General features: G+C 49.7%; 1 protein-coding gene across 6 annotated transcripts in view; it reads left to right on the top strand.

Annotated features, from left to right (window-relative positions):
* SFSWAP (splicing factor SWAP) overlaps nucleotides 1–17,642 on the top strand; it is an 88,220-nt gene extending 70,578 nt beyond the window's left edge. For 3 of the 6 annotated variants that reach the window (XM_008967297.5, XM_063593771.1, XM_063593772.1), the window contains 5 exons: nucleotides 3,368–3,523; nucleotides 4,761–4,886; nucleotides 15,003–15,185; nucleotides 16,834–16,906; nucleotides 17,228–17,642. In XM_008967297.5, coding sequence (XP_008965545.2) covers nucleotides 3,368–3,523; nucleotides 4,761–4,886; nucleotides 15,003–15,185; nucleotides 16,834–16,906; nucleotides 17,228–17,293 — 604 coding nt within the window. In that variant the 3' untranslated portion in view covers nucleotides 17,294–17,642. The remainder of the gene's footprint in view (nucleotides 1–3,367; nucleotides 3,524–4,760; nucleotides 4,887–15,002; nucleotides 15,186–16,833; nucleotides 16,907–17,227) is intronic. The other 3 variants (XM_008967292.5, XM_008967295.6, XM_008967296.6) reach the window with 1 other exon arrangement.
* The last annotated feature ends 307 nt before the right edge of the window (nucleotides 17,643–17,949 follow it).

Genomic DNA, 17,949 nt, shown 5'->3' on the forward strand with positions numbered 1-17,949 from the left:
AAACACTTTACAGCGTCAGCAGAGCAAAGTGTTTCCAGAACACTCCAACTTTTAATTAATCTCCATGGCCAAGGAGGTAGTATCTACATACTTTTAGTTAATTTTAGTTAAATAACGGATTAAAAAGCATTTGATTTTGCAACTGAGACAAAATATGAAGGCAAAGTGCAAGCTTATAAAATGAAAATAATATTATAAAACAGAACCTTCCAGGTGTTGGATTGTCTAGCAAGTTCTACTGTGGGTGCTGGCCCCTGGCATTGGTTCCCCTCCACAGGGCCAAGGGCATAGCTGGGTGCAGAGACCGGCAGTGCCGTGGTCTCTGGAGTCTGAGGACATAAGTTAAACAAGCTAGTCAAGCCCCAGATGCTTGGGAGGCAGAGGCAGGAGGATTCCTTGAGCCCAGGAGATCGAATCTAGCCTGATCAACATATTCTCTATGACAAAAGAACAAGAAGAAGAAGAAGCTGGTGGTTTCTCACCATAACCTTTTCTTGTGGAATTCTGCCTCAGCTCTTCTGGGAACAGTGAGTGCGTGTTTTATTTAGTAGGATTGCATTTTTCTAAACTGGCTGCAAACCTACCTCCTCCATCCAAGCTCTGCCAGCAATAATCATTTCCAGGGATCCAAGTGGCTTTAAAATGCAAGTTAGAAATGGGAGGGGTGGTGATCTCCTCCGTAATATGAATTATTGGAGTATAAAAGATAACTAAATTTTAACCAAAATATTGAAAGTGTTAATGCTGTTGTTATCAGATAGAATAAACTGTTACAAACGCAGCCTCCACTCAGAACGGATCAGACTTGTCACTTGGGCCTGAACAGACCTAATTGATCATTTTTCATGACTGCTGCCAGCCCACAGTAGAATACCGCAGTTGTTAATATTTCTAATTGGGTAGGATGCTACATGGAATGTATTTTGTTTTATATATTAAATTACTAAAATTCTATATAAAATACAGAAAGTTAAGATTAGAAAGCCTTCTTACAGCACAATGAATATTTATTTAATGGCTATACTGTTCCTGTGGTTGAAGTCCCATGTATTTAGTATGTCTAAGTTATGGGCGACTCTGGATCTCCAAAGGCAAATTAGTCATGGAAGAATCTTTAGTTTTGGAAAATCACTATGTTGCTTCTCAAAAAGTATACTAGTTACAACAAGGTAGTATTTAGTGTCTTTTACATCAACATTGAGGCTGGCACGGTGGCTCACGCCTATAATCCCGGCTCTTAAGGAGGCTGATGCAGGTGGATCACCTGAGGTCAGGAGTTTAAGGCCAGCCTGGCCAACATGGTAAAACCCCATCTCTACTAAAAATACAAAAATCAGCCAGGCGTGTTGGTGTGTGCCTATAATCCCAGCTACTCGGGAGGCTAAGGCAGGAGAATTGCTTGAACCCGGGAGGTGGAGGTTGCAGTGAGCCAAGATCGTGTCACTGCTCTCCAGCCTGGGCAACAGAGCAAGACTCCATCTAAAAAAAAAAAAAAAAAAAAGATTAAAGTAAAATACTTTTATTGTCTGTTTTCATTTGTATTTTGATATTGTATCTGGTTCTCTATGTTAATGGAATGAAGAAGTACTCATGTAGTTCATTTACAACCTGAAATTAAATTTTAATAAGTATCAGCTTGAAACTAAGTTTATTTTTAAAACTTTTGCTAAGATAGTCTCTTGTGTTCATTTAGTTATCTAAATGCATCTTCAGAGTTAGCCTGGGCTTCTGGGAGTTCTAGATAGATCTTTGAATGTTGTCATTTTAAGATATCTTCCAGTATAGAGATCTATATGATAAAAATATATTTCTGGCCGGGCGTGGTGGCCCATGCCTATAATCCCAGCACTTTGGGAGGCTGAGGCAGACGGATCATGAGGTTGAGACCATCCTGGCTAACACGGTGAAACCCCGTCTCTACTAAAAATACAAAAAATTAGCCAGGCGTGGTGGTGCCTATAGTCCCAGCTGCTCAGGAAGCTGAGGCAGGAGAATGGCGTGAACCCGGGAGGTGGTGCTTGCAGTGAGCCGAGATTGCGCCACTGCACTCCATCCTGGGCAACAGAGCGAGACTCTGTCTCAAAAAAAAAAATTTTTTTATATATATATATATAAAATTCTTTGTAGAAATTAGCTCCCTAAATACTTGGGGTTGGTGAAGGAGACCGGGGATTTGGAAGACTTTTCTTAGGAGTCTTATTTAGCATTCAGAAGGGACTCAGGCCACACTGGGTTTCTATTTTAGGTTGAAAGTTGTGGCTCCTCACTGCCCTTTTTACCCACAATAAATTGCATAGCAAATCAGTAAAAGCGATGACTCATCTCCTAATCCTGCTCCTTAAAGGGGGAAACCAGATGCTTGCAGTTCCCCAAGTGGTAGTGTTGATCATGCCAAGGTGAGGACCGTCGTTCCATCCCTTGCAAAGTGAATCAAAGTGAATTGTAGCCAAACACAGATAAGACCAGAGGGTGTCTGCACTGAGCAGTCCAGGAAGGAGGGGAGCTGCAGTGGCTGTCACCAGGCTGGGGACACGAGGAGGAATTGCAGGTGAAATCAGATCCAGTTTCAACTTGAGGAAAATTCAGCCCCGGGAGCTGCTGGTAGAGCCCAGACCTTGATGCTGAGTCATCTGCACAGAGAATTCCGTGACAGAAAGGCCGTGGGTAGAGACGTGAATGGAGGAAGTGGAGTAGATGAAATGGTTAAATGTTGGAGAAAAGAGGCTATTTATGAATATGACCACTGTCATTCAGATAAAATTTCTGGACTTTTATCATTGAAAAAAGTCTCATTATGTTTCTATTTGAAAGCAAACCATTATGCTTTTTTGAGGAAAAAAAAAAACTATGAGTCACGTTATGCTTGCAAGTGTTTAATTCAGACCATTTCATCTTTAAGAAGGCCCCTGGTCACATTATACGGATGATTTGCTTATTAAATGGAATTCCTGTTTCTTGCACGATGTTGTGGGGTCAATATGAGAAGCCTAATTAACAGAATAAAAAGCATTAAAGCTTCTTTAGCTAAAGTCAAACTTAGAGAATTGTCTAATGGTATGTAGCCCCTCGTTCTGAGATGGGCGTTTTCCCCAGATAACTTGAAAATCTACTGGTAACAGCCACTTCCCTTTAAAGAATTCTATTACTAATAGCCACGACAAAATGGTATTGTATTTCAAAGTTAAGAATTTGCAGGCCTTAAAAACTAACTTATTTTTCCTGATTATTGAGTTTATTGTAGAATTCTGCGTGTAAGCATTCCCCAGCCGCTATAGCTTTGAATAAGCAGAGCTTTTTTCAGAGTTCTGGTAGCGCCCAGCCCAGCACCTTTTATTCTGAATGTGAAGTGTGTGCCTCCGTGTCACAGAGTCACAGCCTCCCCAGGGACGCTGCGCGCGGAGCCCTGTCAGAGCAGCGCGTCAGTGACAGCGGCAGCCGAGCCAGGAAGTTATCAGGCAGCCTCGACCACCACCAGATTTGACTCCGCGAGCTCTTTTGAGGGAAAACCTGGTAAAACGTCAAGGTGTCTAACTGACCTCGCCTTTATCATCTGTTCTGTAAATCTTAGGAAAGGTCTGGGAAAAAAATCAAAACGATTCTGTCCGTTAAAGGGCAGCCACTCCTGGCCCTCCAGGATGCCAGGGTCTGAGTGATCCCGAGCTGATCTGCAGAAGCACAGCCTGTGGCATTTGCGGTTTATTGTCATGAAAATGATTCAACGTAGAACTTTTTCAAATGGCAAAATCAAACCGCTCTTCTTTATATTGTTTTTGAATGAGTTGTCATGGAAACAAAATGGAAATAAATGGTGTTTTTTTTCCAGATTTGTGCTCATTGCAGGTCTTCCCAAAATACTAGCTTTACTGAATGAATAAAGAACTAAAATGAAGGTCCCAAATTCATCGCTAAGGGGCCTCCACTAAAGAGCATGACCCCTGGAGGGGCGCGGGTCTCAGGGTCCTCGTGGCCGCGTGTGGATTATGTCACCACAGGAGAGGAACGAGTCCTTTCCAGGCACATGAGGAGGAGGAATCAGTGTTAATGGGTGGCTTTGCATCTGTGAAATCGCATAAACTTAAGTTAGCTGAAGCTGTCGTGAGACTGGCATTTCCGAATTGGATTGAAGGTTTCAGGCTTCATGCCAGCGCACCACAGCCTGTTCCTGAGTATCTGTGCTGAGAGGCTGTAAGATTAGTGTGAACAGGAGAAATTTCCAGGTAGGCCTCTAGCTTCATTACCGTTGGGTTTCTTACTGCCGGTATTCAGACAGGTAGACATGACTCGCTGGAGTTTGATTGCTTTTTCTTACCTCATGTTGGTAGAAACATCAATGAGCTGAAATGTATAGGGAGATAAAATGGGCAGAGGCAGGAGGAAGGAAGAGGAAGCGCCAGCCTGAGGTGGTCATGAATTGCATACTCAGACCGTGGCTCATGGGGAATTGGTTGCCATTGACCACGTGAAGCAGCTCCAGCCTCCACGCCGGTTGCATGTTGGTTAAAAGTTTGTCCTTGGTGCGATAAGTGTGTGGAACGGGAGAGAGACCACCTCTGCCTCTGAGATTGGATTCGGGTTTCAGTTCGTTGTCGGTAAAGTAGTGAAGTGTGGCAGGGGTTCTCTGAAGCCTCAGGGTCTACACAGGCACCACCCTGAGGAGCAGCCTCTGCAGACGGGGCCTGATCTCTGCCAGGGCAGTAGGAAGCGTGACATGTCCCGCCAGCCAGGCCACAGAGCTGAACGCTGCCTCCTCCCCTGTCCAGGTCCCGCTCCCGGTCCCCTCGGAGGAGAGCCCACTCCCCTGAGAGACGGAGGGAAGAGAGGAGTGTGCCCACTGCCTACCGCGTGAGCAGCAGCCCTGGGGCCAGCAGGAAGCGGACCCGCTCCAGGTAGGCCACTGGGTGTGCACGCAGGTGCTGGATGTGGGCCAGGTTTCCCTGGGTGGAAAGGGCGTCTGAAGGTCGGGTATCTGTGAGCAGAGCTGTGGATGACCAGAGGGAGGTGCTGAGTCCCCCACCACCCCCCCACCCCCAGTGGCATGGCCATCACTGTTGACACTTGATCACAGTGAGCTCCCGTGTCTGGTGGGCGGGGGTCACTTACCCACCGGGGCTCTGCACGGCCTGGCTTCGTGTCCAGCTTTCCACTGTGCTGGTACCTCGGCTGGGTCCACATGCAGCTGCTGCCCCTCTACCTGCTGGTGGAGAGGACAGGAAGGCACAAACAGAAGGAAAATGCAAGCTTCCGGTCCTAAAGCCTCCTGGTCTCAAGGGCAGTCACTGTGGTTGCCTGGGTGCTGTGTGACTGTGACTACGGCCCAGGCTGGAGCTCCCAGGAGAGGCCACAGAGTCCTGTTGGGGCCTAGAGGGCAGGGAGCATCCATCGCTTACCTCTTGACCACTAAGGAGAGCCTGTCTTGGTTGGAGCAGGAGATGGAGGGAGGTTGGCATTCATGTTCATCAAGTAGAAGCCCCAGCCGTGGTGCCTGGCAGGGCCTCTGACAGCCCAGGGTGCCACGGGCTCACCCCTCACTCAGTGCCTGGCACTCAGTAGAGGTTCCACCTTTCACTTCAGGAAATAGGTCCACCATCTGTCCGCTCACCTCGGCTTCCAATAGCTGTGGACGGCCACCTCCATTGGTGCCGCCAGTGAGCACTACCCTCTCGGCCGTGGGGGTGCCATCTCACGAGCGCCTCCTCTGGTTCTCACCCACTGATGTCGCCACCCAGTGCCTTGCGTGGGGCAGCCGTGCATTTCCACTCTTTCCAAGCACAAGGAGCTTGTTTTGTGTCCCCATGTGGAGTTCGTGCAGCCTCCTGGCTGTGTGGGTGGACCGTGTCTGCGTCTGGAGCTACACAGAGAAGGATGGAGCGTTGCACATCGTAGCCTTGAGCTTCGTAACACAGCACTGCTAAGTGCATGGGGGTCAGGACACTCAGGGTCCCAGAGCCTTCCAGAGGACGAGCCTTACATTGCCAGGGTCACCCACACACTGGGACCCTCCTGCTCCTGGGACAGATGACCCCAGCCATCACCCACACTGCCTAGCCACAAGGCACACACTAGGCAGAGAGCCGCAGCAGGTCCTCCCCACAGCACCCTGGGCAAGAAGACCGTGCTGCGGTTGGCCTAGTACCACGGTTCCCTCCGTTGACAAGATGTGATTTTTTTTCTTAAAACAGAAAAATTAGCAAAGGAACTATAAAGCGGATAGATACCAGCAAATGTTTCATGTACACCTGGCTCTGTTTATAAATTACATTTTGTTCCTTAGTAATCCTACACTGAGCATTCATGTCTGCTCTCATACAATCTGATGAAAATTAAAATGTTAGAATCCATCCCTTAAACAAGTAATTTCACATCAGAAATTCACCATCATCTTTGGTATATGTGAAGGGCATGGTTAGAAATTAATTCCTTCTGTCTCAACAGAAGAGGCCTTGCTTTGCCTTCACATTAACCTTTGCTTTAAGAGAGACCTCGTGGGAGCAGGTAGTGATTGTATCTGGAAGTAGCAGCGTCCTGATGGCCAGCCAGCACACTCAGACACCAGACTCGCGTGACCTGCTGACATTCTCACCGAGCACTAACAGGTCACACAAGAGAAGCAAAGGGTTAGACTCAGTGCAGTGCTGAGCCCTGAGCTGCCCTGCCCAGACAGACGGAATTAAACCTGCAAACCAAAGTCTGCGGAGTGTTAAACTGTGATTCACTAGGAACTCAATAGAGGTGAATACGTGTGTAATTACTGGTCAATTTTGTAGTCTTAATTACAAGCCCCCAGTTAGTCTATAAATCCAGAATATGGGTTTGGTTTTGTTTTCTTTTGGGGGCGTTTTTTTTTTTTTGAGACAGGGTCTCACCCTGTTTCCCAGGCTGGAGTGCAGTGGCGTAATCACAGCTCACTGCAGCTTCTACCTCCTGGGCTCAAGCCATCCTCCCACCTCAGCCTCCTGAGTTGCTGGGGCCACAGGCTGTCACCACCGTGCCTGGCTGGCTGCTCTCAAGCTCCTGGCCTCGAGTGATCAACCTGCCTCAACCTCCAAAAGTACTGGGATTGCAGACATGAGCTCCCGTGCCTGGTACAGAATATGTTTTATTAGCAATCATTATATTAATCCTACAGTCAGCCCGTGTCCCTGTCTCAGAGCGGGCGTCCACTTCCTTGCTGTGGCTTAGTGCACATAATTCAGCTACCAAGTTGCTGTCACTTTAATGCTGTGACAGCACCAGACCAAACCCAGGGAAATGCCCACTACCGAGATTTGCTGCTTTTTTTCTTTTTCTTTTTCTTTTTCTTTTTTATTTGAGATAGGGTCTCACTCCCATTGCACTGGCTGGAGTGCAGTGGCACGATCTCAGCTCACTGCGGCCTCAACCTCCTGGGTTCAACTCGTCCTCTCACCTCAGCCTCCTGTGTAGCTGAGACTACAGGCACATGGAACCATGCCCAGCTAATTTTTTGTATTTTTAGTAGAGACAGGGTTTTGCCATGTTGCCCAGGATGGTCTCAAAATCCTGAGCTCAAGCAGTCTGCCTATCTCAGCCTCCCAAAGTGCTGGCATAAACCACCATGCCCGGCCCTGAAGGGTCATTTCTGTAAACTGATTATTGCCTGATTCTTTCACTGACTTCTTACTTGGAAATTTTTTTAACTTATAGGCAAGTTTTTAAAATAGTACAATGGGGCCAGATTCAGTAGCTCACACCTATAATCCCAGCACTTGGAGGCCAAGACAGCAGGATCACTTGAGCTCAGGAGTTGGAGGCTGTAGTGTGGGCTGTGATCGTGCCTGTGAATAGCCACTGCACCCCCCACCTGGGTAACAGAGTGAAACCCTCTCTTTCAAAAAAAAGTGTACAATAAACACCCATATGCATAAAATCTGTAGCTCAGTTCCACAAGAGCTGACATTTTGCCACATTGCTCTCTCTCACCCCTTCCCATCCCGCCCATCCCATCCACTCCCCTCCCTCCCTCCTCCGTTCGTGTGTGTATTTCATGACCTTGGCATTCCTGAGAATTCCAGGCCAGCTCCACTATAGATGGTCCCACAGCTGGGCTTCGTCTTGCTGTGTCCCTGCGGCTGGGTTCAGGGCAAATGTTTTGGCTGCGTAGGCGACATTGCGTAGCTTCCCATTGCATCACAGATCAGGACACACAGAAGTGTCCATTTGTCCCATCATTCATGATGCTGAGTTTGACCACTTGATTAAGTCTGCATCTGCCCCTTCGTCTCCCCACCAGCAAGGAATCCAGGAGGTGACACTGAAGCAGCGCGGCTCTCCTGCTCCCAGCAGCTGTCTTCTCGTTTGTCTCAGCATCCCTGGGTGACCCCTGCCTGAATCAGTTCTTACACTGCTGACTGCAAAATAGTGACTTTCCCCCTCTCTTCTTCCTTCTGTGTTTATGCTGAAGACCCTGCCCCTTTGTTTAAATCTCACCGTGGACTCAGGAGCATTTTTGGTTTTGATTTTTTATTTGTTGTGTGATAATCCATTGCTATTATTATTCTATTAGATGGTGACATTGTCTCCAGTTTGGCCAGTGGCAACTCTTTCAAGTCAGTTCTGTTCTTTTGACACCTCCCATAGTTCTTTGCATTCTTGCGTTTGGTACAAGATATTCCAGGTTTACTGGGCATTTTCCCTGCTCCAGCCCTGGAATCTACCATTTCTTCAAGGACCTCTGGTTCCTTTTAGTGAATATTTGAAAATCCAGATGTGGACGTATGAGGAATTTTTAGGAGTAAAATTTGGTACAGTGTGGAAATATATAAAACAACATTCGTGAAAGTTATTTTGAGTATGTCATAAAGGGTTTTTCAGCCAGGCACAATGGCGGGCACCTACAGCCGCAGCTACTTGGAGGGCTGAGTGGATCTCCTGAGCCTAGGAGTTCACATCCAGGGCTTTTCACAAGAATATTGAGCAAATCTTCTGGTAGCACACTTCAACAAGATGTCCCGGTTATCTTATTGTAGCAAATACAATGAATGATTAGTTACAAGTTTTTCCCATTGAGTTTCTAGTACTTAACACTGCACGAGGCACATGGACAACTATTTGTTGAGTGAGTGAATGGGAGTTCACTGCTGCAGTAAAGATCTGCCTTTATACATGAAATGTTAATTCCAGGTAGACTTTGCTAACCGAAGGATGCATAACCTAATTCCCTAGAGCAACCACTAAAAACAAAAATGTAGCTAAAAAGCCAATAGCAGATATAAAGTAGGATTCTAGATGCTTTCTTAAATTCATGAAACAGCAGAAAAGGGCAGGTGGGGGAAAGAACAGATGGGACAAATAAAAAGCAAGATTGTAGACTTAAAACCATCTATAAAATAATTACATTAAATGTAAGAAGACTAAAGACTAGTTAAAAGGCAGTGATTGTGGAGTGGATTAAAGAGCAAGACCTGGCCTGGCGCGGTGGCTCATACCTGTAATCTCAGCACTTCAGGAGGCTGAGGCAGGTGGATCACCTGGGGTCAGGAGTTCAAGACCAGCCTGGCCAACATGGTGAAACCCCGTCTCTACTAAAAATATAAAAATTAGGTGTGGTGGCAAGTGCCTGTAATCCCAGCTACTCGGGAGGCTGAGGCAGGAGAATTGCTTAAACCTGGGAGGCGGAGGCTGCAGTGAGCCAAGATCAGGCCACTGCACTCCAGCCTGGGTGACAAAGTGAGACTATCTCAAAGAAAAATAAACACAACTTTTCCACCAAACTCCAGTCCCAGATGGCTTCACCAGTGAATTCTAACATTCAAGAAAGGAGGGGCCAGGCACGATGGTTCACGTCTGTAATCCCAGCACTTCAGGAGGCCGAGGCAGGTGGATCACGAGGTCAGGAGTTTGAGACCAGCCTGGCCAACATAGTGAAACTCTGTCTCTACTATAAGTACAAAAAATTAACCGGGTGTGGTAGTGTGCGTCTGTAATCCCAGCTACTTGGGAGGCTGAGGCAGGAGAATCACTTGAACTCGGGAGGCGGAGGTTGCAGTGAGCCAAGATTGCGTTCCAGCCCGCGACAGTGCCAGACTCCGTCTCAACAAAAAGAAAGAAAGAAGGGATACTCTTTTTTAAAAAATAGATGAAGGAACACTTCCCATCTCATCTCTTGAGTCCATCATAACTCTCATACCTAAGCCAGATAAGGATTCTGTGTTTGGGGGAAGGGGTGTGCACATGCACCCTTGTCTGTTCACAGATCAGTACTGTGTGCGCCCGTGTGTGTTCACAGACCATTACTGTGTGTGCACACGTGTGTGTTCACTGGTCATTACTGTGTGTGCGCCCGTGTGTGTTCACAGATCAGTACTGTGTGTGCGCCCGTGTGTGTTCACGGATCAGTACTGTGTGCGCCCGTGTGTGTTCACAGACCATTACTGTGTGTGCGCCCGTGTGTGTTCACAGACCATTACTGTGTGTGCGCCCGTGTGTGTTCACTGGTCATTACTGTGTGTGCGCCCGTGTGTGTTCACGGATCATTACTGTGTGTGTGCACGTGTATGTTCACAGATCAGTACTGGTGTGCATGCGTGTTCACAGACCAGTGCTGTGTGTGCACATAAGTATATGTTCACAGACCAGGACTCTCAAGAACATAGATGCAAAAATACTTCACAAAATATTAGCCAACTAAGTATTACTGAGACTCCTGTTCTCCACAAGTTCATGCAGAGATGCAGTGCAGTCCCACTCAGAGCTCCCACGGCTTTTCTAGAAATTGGCACACAAACTCCAAAGCGTGTGTGGAAATGCAGATGACCTGGGAGAGCCAAAACAACCTCCTTGACAAAGAGCAGGATTTCAAGACTTACCAGAAAGCTACAGTAACCAAGGCAGTGTGGTGTCAGCATGAGGATACAATAGAGCAGTGAGATGGAATAGAAAGTACAGAAAAAAAATTCCATACCCAAAGGGCAGGGGGCCGGGACCACAGTCACAGCGATTCAGTGAGGAAAAAGAGAAAGGAAAGTCTTTTTTTTTTTTGAGACAGGGTCTCACTCTGTTGCCCAAGCTGGAGTGCAGCAGTGGTGTGATCTCGACTCAGCCCGGCTGACTGCAGCCTCCTGGGCTCAAGGAATCCTCCCGCCTCAGCTGGGACGACAGGCACACGCCACCATGCCCATCTAATTTTTTTTTATTATGTGTAGAGACGGGGTCTCGCTATGTTGCCCAGGCTGATGTTGAACTCCCAGGCTCAAGCAGTCCTCCTACCTTGGCCTCCCAAAATGCTGTGACTGCAGGCATGAGCCACAGCACCCAGCCAGGAAAGTCTTTCCAACAAAACTTGCATGAACAGCTGGATATCGGAATGGGGAAAAGTGCACTGCATGCTGTATGCAGAATTTAATTCAGGGCAGATCAGAGATCTAAACAAAAACTAGAACCATTAAGCTTTTTGAAGAAAACACAGAATATGTTCATGAATTTGAGGGTGGCAAAGATTCCTTAAGATGTAGAAACCCTTCTGATAAGAGGAAAAAACCAATTAGACTTCATTGAAGTTTAAAAACTTCTCTCAAAAGGCACAGTTAAGAAGATGAATAGGCAGGCCGCAGGCTCTGCTGCATGTGTCTCTGACAAAAGCCTGTGTCAGTACCAAAAAGACAAAGGACCCAATTAGAAGGGGGCAGATGAAGCCAGCCGACTTGACAGAAGGATCTCTTAAATAGCCGGTACACACATGGAAAGATGTGGAACGGCATGAGTCACCAGTCAGGGACGTGCTGATGAAACCAACGAGACAGGACTAGACGGGGGTCACCCGTCCCTGAAAACCAGGACGGGCTCTGGGGAGAGTGGGCACGGGCCCAGCGGCTGCGCTCTCAGACACTGGATTGGGAAACGTTTGCGGTTTCTTGTGACGTTAAGTACACACCTACTCCCTGACCAGCTGTCCTGTTCCTAGCTGTGAACTCCTCTATAAAGTCAACATTTAACCAAAAACACTTTGATTCATAATTACCGAAAACTGGAAACAACCAAATCTCTATTAACAGGAGAATGAGTCAACAGATGATGGTAGCGTCCTGTCCTGTAATACTATTCATCGGTAAAAGGAACAAATTGAGGATCACCCCGCGTCGTGGAGGAGTCTCAGACATGCTTTGCTGAGCAAAAGCAGCCAGACACAGGCCAGGCACAGTGGCTCACACCTGTGATCCCAGCACTTTGGGAGGCCAAGGCAGGAGGATTGCTTGAGCCCAGGATTTGCAGGCTTTTTTTTTTTTTTTTTTGGTAGAGACCCCCATCTCTACTTAAAAAAAAAAAAAAATTAGCCATTTGTGGTGGCCCACGTCTGCCTGTCATCCCAGCTACTTGGGAGGCTGAGGCAAGAGGCTCACTGGAGCCTGGGAGGTCAAGGCTACAGTGAGCAGGGATTATGCCCCTGCACTCCAGTTTGGGCAACAGAGGGAAACTGAGAAACAAACAACAGAAAACCAAGAAGCCAAACCAACAAACAAACACAGACATAGTGTGGGGTTTGTCTACATAGAGCTTTAAGCTGTGTCCTAGAAACCAGAGCAGTGGGGAACGCTGAGGGTGGAGAAGGGGTATAGACGGACTTGAAGTGGCATTGAGGAACCTTCTGGAATGAAGGGACGCCCCTGCGTGGGTAAGGCCCAGGTGTCAGGGTGTGCGCACTTGCCAAGCTCAGCGGCAGCACCGAGGACAGCGTTTCACCCAGTGGACAGTGGCACCTCGGTGCTTTAAGAAAAAATGAATGAGTTGCTCCATTCCTTCAGCAAGGGCTTAGATCAGATTGTAGCAGAATTGAACCAGTTTGCAGTTAAGGATTAGTAACCTGCCTTTTGTTCATTATGCAGCCACATAAACTCAGCTGGATTTGGGGAGTAAGTCATTTTGGACACATGTCACATGCTGGTATATGTTTTATTTATTTGCCGCTTCCTTTGAAATCCTGGCATGTGTTTACAGACAACAATTTCACAAAACATTTTGCAGTTTAGAAAAATGACTCTTTCGTGCAGGTCCCACATGCGTGTGTTGAACGGTAAACAACATGTTGTCCTCACTGGGCACGTCAGGCAGGCTTCCAGAAGATGCCAAGTCATCTGCCCGGGCCCAGCTCACCAGGGACAGCCCCTCCAGCAGCTGGATTTAAGCTGCCAGCGAGCACCGTCTCTGGCAGGTCCCGCCTTGTTTGAATGGAGCTGGGTGGGAGTGCCGCAGGCCTGGCGCTGCTGCTTAGGTCACTTCATTGGCACCAACACAGTCTGCTCACACCCAGAACCACGCAAGGGAGCCCGGACAGAAACGCTCAGTCCCCCTCTGCATATCGGGGCTGTCCCTACCAGGGCATGCTGTGGTCCCTGGCTGCCGCAGCTCTGAGTTCTGCAGGGCCAGACACTGGTGGGGTCCTAGAGATGGGTAGAGGGCACAGCCCCTCGATGGGGTCTGCACCCCAGACTCTGAGCACAGCCCCAGCCATTAAGCAAGAATGTTCCAGATATCGGGGGGTGGCACAAGAAATGCATGAAGTCCGGAGGCCCTGATGAGGGGCAGGGCTTTGGGTAACTGGGCCTGTGCACAGGCCCTGGGGGTCTCCCTGGAAGGCAGAGGAGGCCAGGCTGGGAAGGGGCTTCGTGGCACGCAGAATCATAAGGGAGGCCAGATGCTTGCAGCTGTGCAAATAGCAACCCCAGGAGAGAGTCAGACACCAGCAGAGAACCACGGTTCCCCCTTCAGGTTGGCACATTGAGCAGTTTGGGTCCACCTGGATAGCGAGCGTGAGGCTGAGCCAGGGAGTCCCCCTGGCAGCTTCTGCAGCAGAGGGCCCTGCAGCCCTACTCCTGGGATCTGTCCTGCCCAGGCACCAGCAAGCAGGACGGGAGGGGAGGGATAGGGGAGGGGAGGGGAGGGAGGGAAGGAAGGAAGGAAATCAGTGATGCAAATGACCCATGCAAAGACTCTCCAAGAAACACTGTACTCAGGGCCAGAAGCGCAGGCTGCAGCGTCTGTTACAGACGAATTCTGAAAGAAGATGCCAGGTAGGGCACCTCAGGGCCTGGAGGGCCTCACAGGAAGGGCTCAGGCCTGTCTGCCTTTACCAAGTACATGTTCACTCTCTTAGGTGTTTGTAGGGGAGTGGCCAAGACAGCCACGTGGCTCAGGTGTGGAATGAAGCTAGACCAGTGGAAGCCGAAGGGTCGGCCTCTCCAGGCAGGAGAGAAGGATGATCTAAGGGCAGGTGCAGGCCAGAATGTCTGGAAAGCATTTCTGGTGCAGGACTGCCAGTTTGGTGACGTGGACTCTGGGAAGCAAGGGGACGGGGGACAGCAGTCAGAGCTGAGCTGCTGCCCACAGAGCAGGCTCCACTGCCCAGAGGCTGAGCGGTATCACCAAGCGGCGGACAACTGGCAGGTCAGGAAGAGGTGCCACTCCAGCCTGGACAACAGAGTGAGACCCCATCTCTTAAGAAAAAGGAAGAAGCAGCACCAGAAGCTGCGCCCCCAGTCTTAACTGTCTGGGAGGCTGAGGCAGGAGGTTGCTTGAGGTCAGGAGGTGAAGGCTGCAGTGAGCTGTAATGGCACCACTGCACTCCAGCCTGGACAGCAGCGCGAGACCTTGTCTGTTTTTTTAAAAAAAAGGAACACTAAACTTTGATGTATTGATACTTTAATAAATTTCCTGTATCTTTTTGGAAATTTTTATTGATGAAACATAAGTGGCAAAGCACTATGAACTGCCTGTGGTGGCTTATCTTAGGTATTTTACATGTAAATAAAATGCTGGTTGCATCTTAAATACCACAAGTATTTTACTTGAGGTCCTAAACGGGGACGCGTCGTCTGTTATCGGTTAAATGAAATAAGTAGCTTTAAGAGAAGTTAATGGGTTTGGAGTGGTTCCGTCCCTGAATTGTGCCTTGATGAACTCTTAGCCAAAAACTGGCTCAGATCCGAGCTTCTCCCTTTGTGCCCTGCCTTTAAACCAAAGCCGCATCTCTCACAGAAACTCTTGCCTTTCAGAAGTCCCCACGAGAAGAAGAAGAAGAGGCGGTCCCGGTCGCGGACCAAGTCCAAGGCCAGGTCTCAGTCGGTGTCACCCAGCAAGCAGGCAGCGCCCCGGCCCGCGGCCCCCGCGGCCCCCTCGGCGCACTCAGCCAGCGTCTCCCCTGTGGAGAGTCGGGGCTCCAGCCAGGAGCGCTCCAGGTAACCCCTGTCCTCCAGCAGCTCTCTCTGGGGAAAGGCAAGGGGCGGCCAGCAGGACTCTCCCTCCTCCCTGAGTCCTTGCCTATGTCAGTCCTCGCCTGTGTCCAGGGGGCGCCAGCCACAAAGCCAAACCGCACCCCCTCTAGCAAGGAAGTCGCCCTAGATGTGGCTTCTCACAATCCATGAGTGCTCAGAGGAGCAGGTCCTGTAGTGGGGAGACCCTCCTGCAGAGCCCAGGAGTGGAGCAGTCCACTTGAAGCAGCCCAAGTGTCACACACGTGCCTGATGCCCACCAGGCACACTGGGCTGTGCAATGACCAGTAGACCGGGAACTGTCAGCAGGTCCCCAGGCTCAACGGCCAGGGCCAAATGACGCCAACCTGTCACCAGGCATCACACCTGGGCAGCAGCACAGACGTGGGCGTCCCAGTCCCGGGCTAGGTGATAATGACTTCAAGTCAGACACCCTCCGCTGCCCAGGCACCCACACCCTGGGGGGACCAGAGAGGGCAGCATCTGGGAACAGCTGCTCCCTTTAAACTGATTGCTTCCATAAATGTCAATCATGGGAGTAACGCGCAACTGTTCCATTCTAGTGGCAGAGGCCTCAGCTCATTTGAGATGGATTAGAATCTAAGAGGTGGCACCTTTAGAGTTAAAATGTAAATCAGGCTGGGCGCCATGGCTCATGCCTGTAATCCCAGCACTTTGGGAGGCCAGGGCAGGAATTTGAGACCAGTCTGGACAACATGGCAGGACCTTGTCTCTACTAAAAATAGGTGGCATGCGTCTGTAATCCCAGCTACTCAGGAGGCTAAGGTGAGAGGATTGCTTGAGCCCAGGAGGTGGAGGCTGCTGTGAGCCATGACGGCACCACTGCACATCAGCCTGGGTGACAGAGAGAGCCCTGTTTCTGAAAATGTAATAATGATAAAATGTACATCAGTGTAGGAGGCTGAGCATCGCTGCGGGGAGGGGGTGTTGGCTCCAGCACACAGACACCTCATGCACAGGCCGAGGGCACCTACAAGCCAAGGCCGTGGTTCTGGGAAGGCTCCACCGTTCTGCTGAGTCTTTCCTTTCTTTGTTTCTTCTTTCCTTTGTGTTTAAGGTAATTTTATATGAAAATCTTTTTGAGTTAGATTGCAATTTGTAAACATTTCAGATGAGTATAACACAGCATGTTTATGATGCCAAGTTTTATTGAAGGATACTGGAGAGGTGGGCGCGGCGGCTCACGCCTATAATCCCAGCACTTTGGGAGGCCAAGGTGGGTGGATCACCTGAGGTCAGGAGTTCGAGACCACCCTGACCAATATGGTGAAACCCCGTCCCCACTGAAAATACAAAAATTAGCCGGGCATGGTGGCACACGCCTGCAATCCCAGCTACTCAGGAGGCTGAGGCAGGAGAATTGCTTGAATCTGGGAGGCAGAAGTTGCAGTGAGCTGAGAACGTGCCATTGCACTCCAGCCTGGGTGACAGAGTGAAACTCTTGTCTGGAAAAAAAAAAAAAAAGATACTGGAAGCAGATGCAGTGGGCACTTCTCAATTCTAGAGTTGGGGTTCGGAGGTGGGGATGCTGTTTGCTGGCCTTGGCTCAGCGTCTTCACACGGTTGTAAGCTCTGCTCTCTCTCTCTGCATTAGGGGAGTCTCTCAGGAAAAAGAAGCCCAGATCTCTTCAGCAATCGTTTCTTCCGTGCAGAGCAAAATCACTCAGGTCAGTGGGCACGCCCCCCTCCCGCTCCCAGCCTTTCATCAAGGGGCCTCGTGGTTTCTCTGTTGCTAATTTTCATTCCCTGTCCCTCCTGTCATCGACACCTGCACGGGACAGGGATCTCGGGCAAAATACCACAGGCTCTGGGTGAGGCCCAGGGCAAAGCCGTGTGGCCCGCACCCTGCACAGCCAGGCTCCTCCGCCGCCCCCACGGTGCTAGCACCGTCTTTGGTCTTGACCACCAACTCGTTGATGAATTTCTTCACCACGTGGGTTGTCTGGCCAGGTCTTCACAGGTTCTCCTCTGTGTCTCGCCCTGCACAGGATCTCATGGCCAAAGTCAGAGCGATGCTTGCAGCTTCCAAGAACCTGCAAACCAGCGCTTCCTGAGACGGGGCCAGCGGAGGCACCAGCGCTTCCTGAGACGGGGCCAGCGGAGGCACCAGCGCTTCCTGAGACGGGGCCAGCGGAGGCACCAGCGCTTCCTGAGACGGGGCCAGCGGAGGCAGAGCCGGGAGGCTGCGTGGGCTTCTGGGCAGGCTCACGCGGACGCCGGCCACACCATCCACCTGGCCGCCTCCGTGGACCCTTGGTGGCTTTTGTAAATTAATTTTTGATGACATTTTGAGTTTTAAGATTTCTGACCAGCAGTCTCTTACCTGTATATTTGTAAATATATCATGTTTCTGTGAAAATGTATTATGAAATAAAATGGGAGGAAACACCTTTTCTAGCTAGACCCTGGCGTGGTTTCTTCCTTCTCTCCTTGGTTGGCTTCTGGGTCTGTTTGACCGTCTGTCATCTGTTACACGTGTAGTCATGGAGGTGTGGCAGGGACGGGTGGGCAGCACTGGGCCTCCCTGTCCTGGGCCCCCAGCCCTCCGACAGCAGCCACTGGACTCCCCTTCCCCGTCTCCACGCCTCCTGCGGTCACTGCGCACCCCTTCCCAGGCCGTCAGCTCCCCATGGGCATGTGTCCCTGCCGGCACCCATGCTGCAGCTGCTGGACAGGCCCTCCCTGCGGCAGTGGCGCACAGCGGGGGAGC

Source organism: Pan paniscus, chromosome 10 (genome assembly GCF_029289425.2).
Source record: "Pan paniscus chromosome 10, NHGRI_mPanPan1-v2.0_pri, whole genome shotgun sequence".
Classification (NCBI taxonomy): domain Eukaryota; kingdom Metazoa; phylum Chordata; class Mammalia; order Primates; family Hominidae; genus Pan; species Pan paniscus.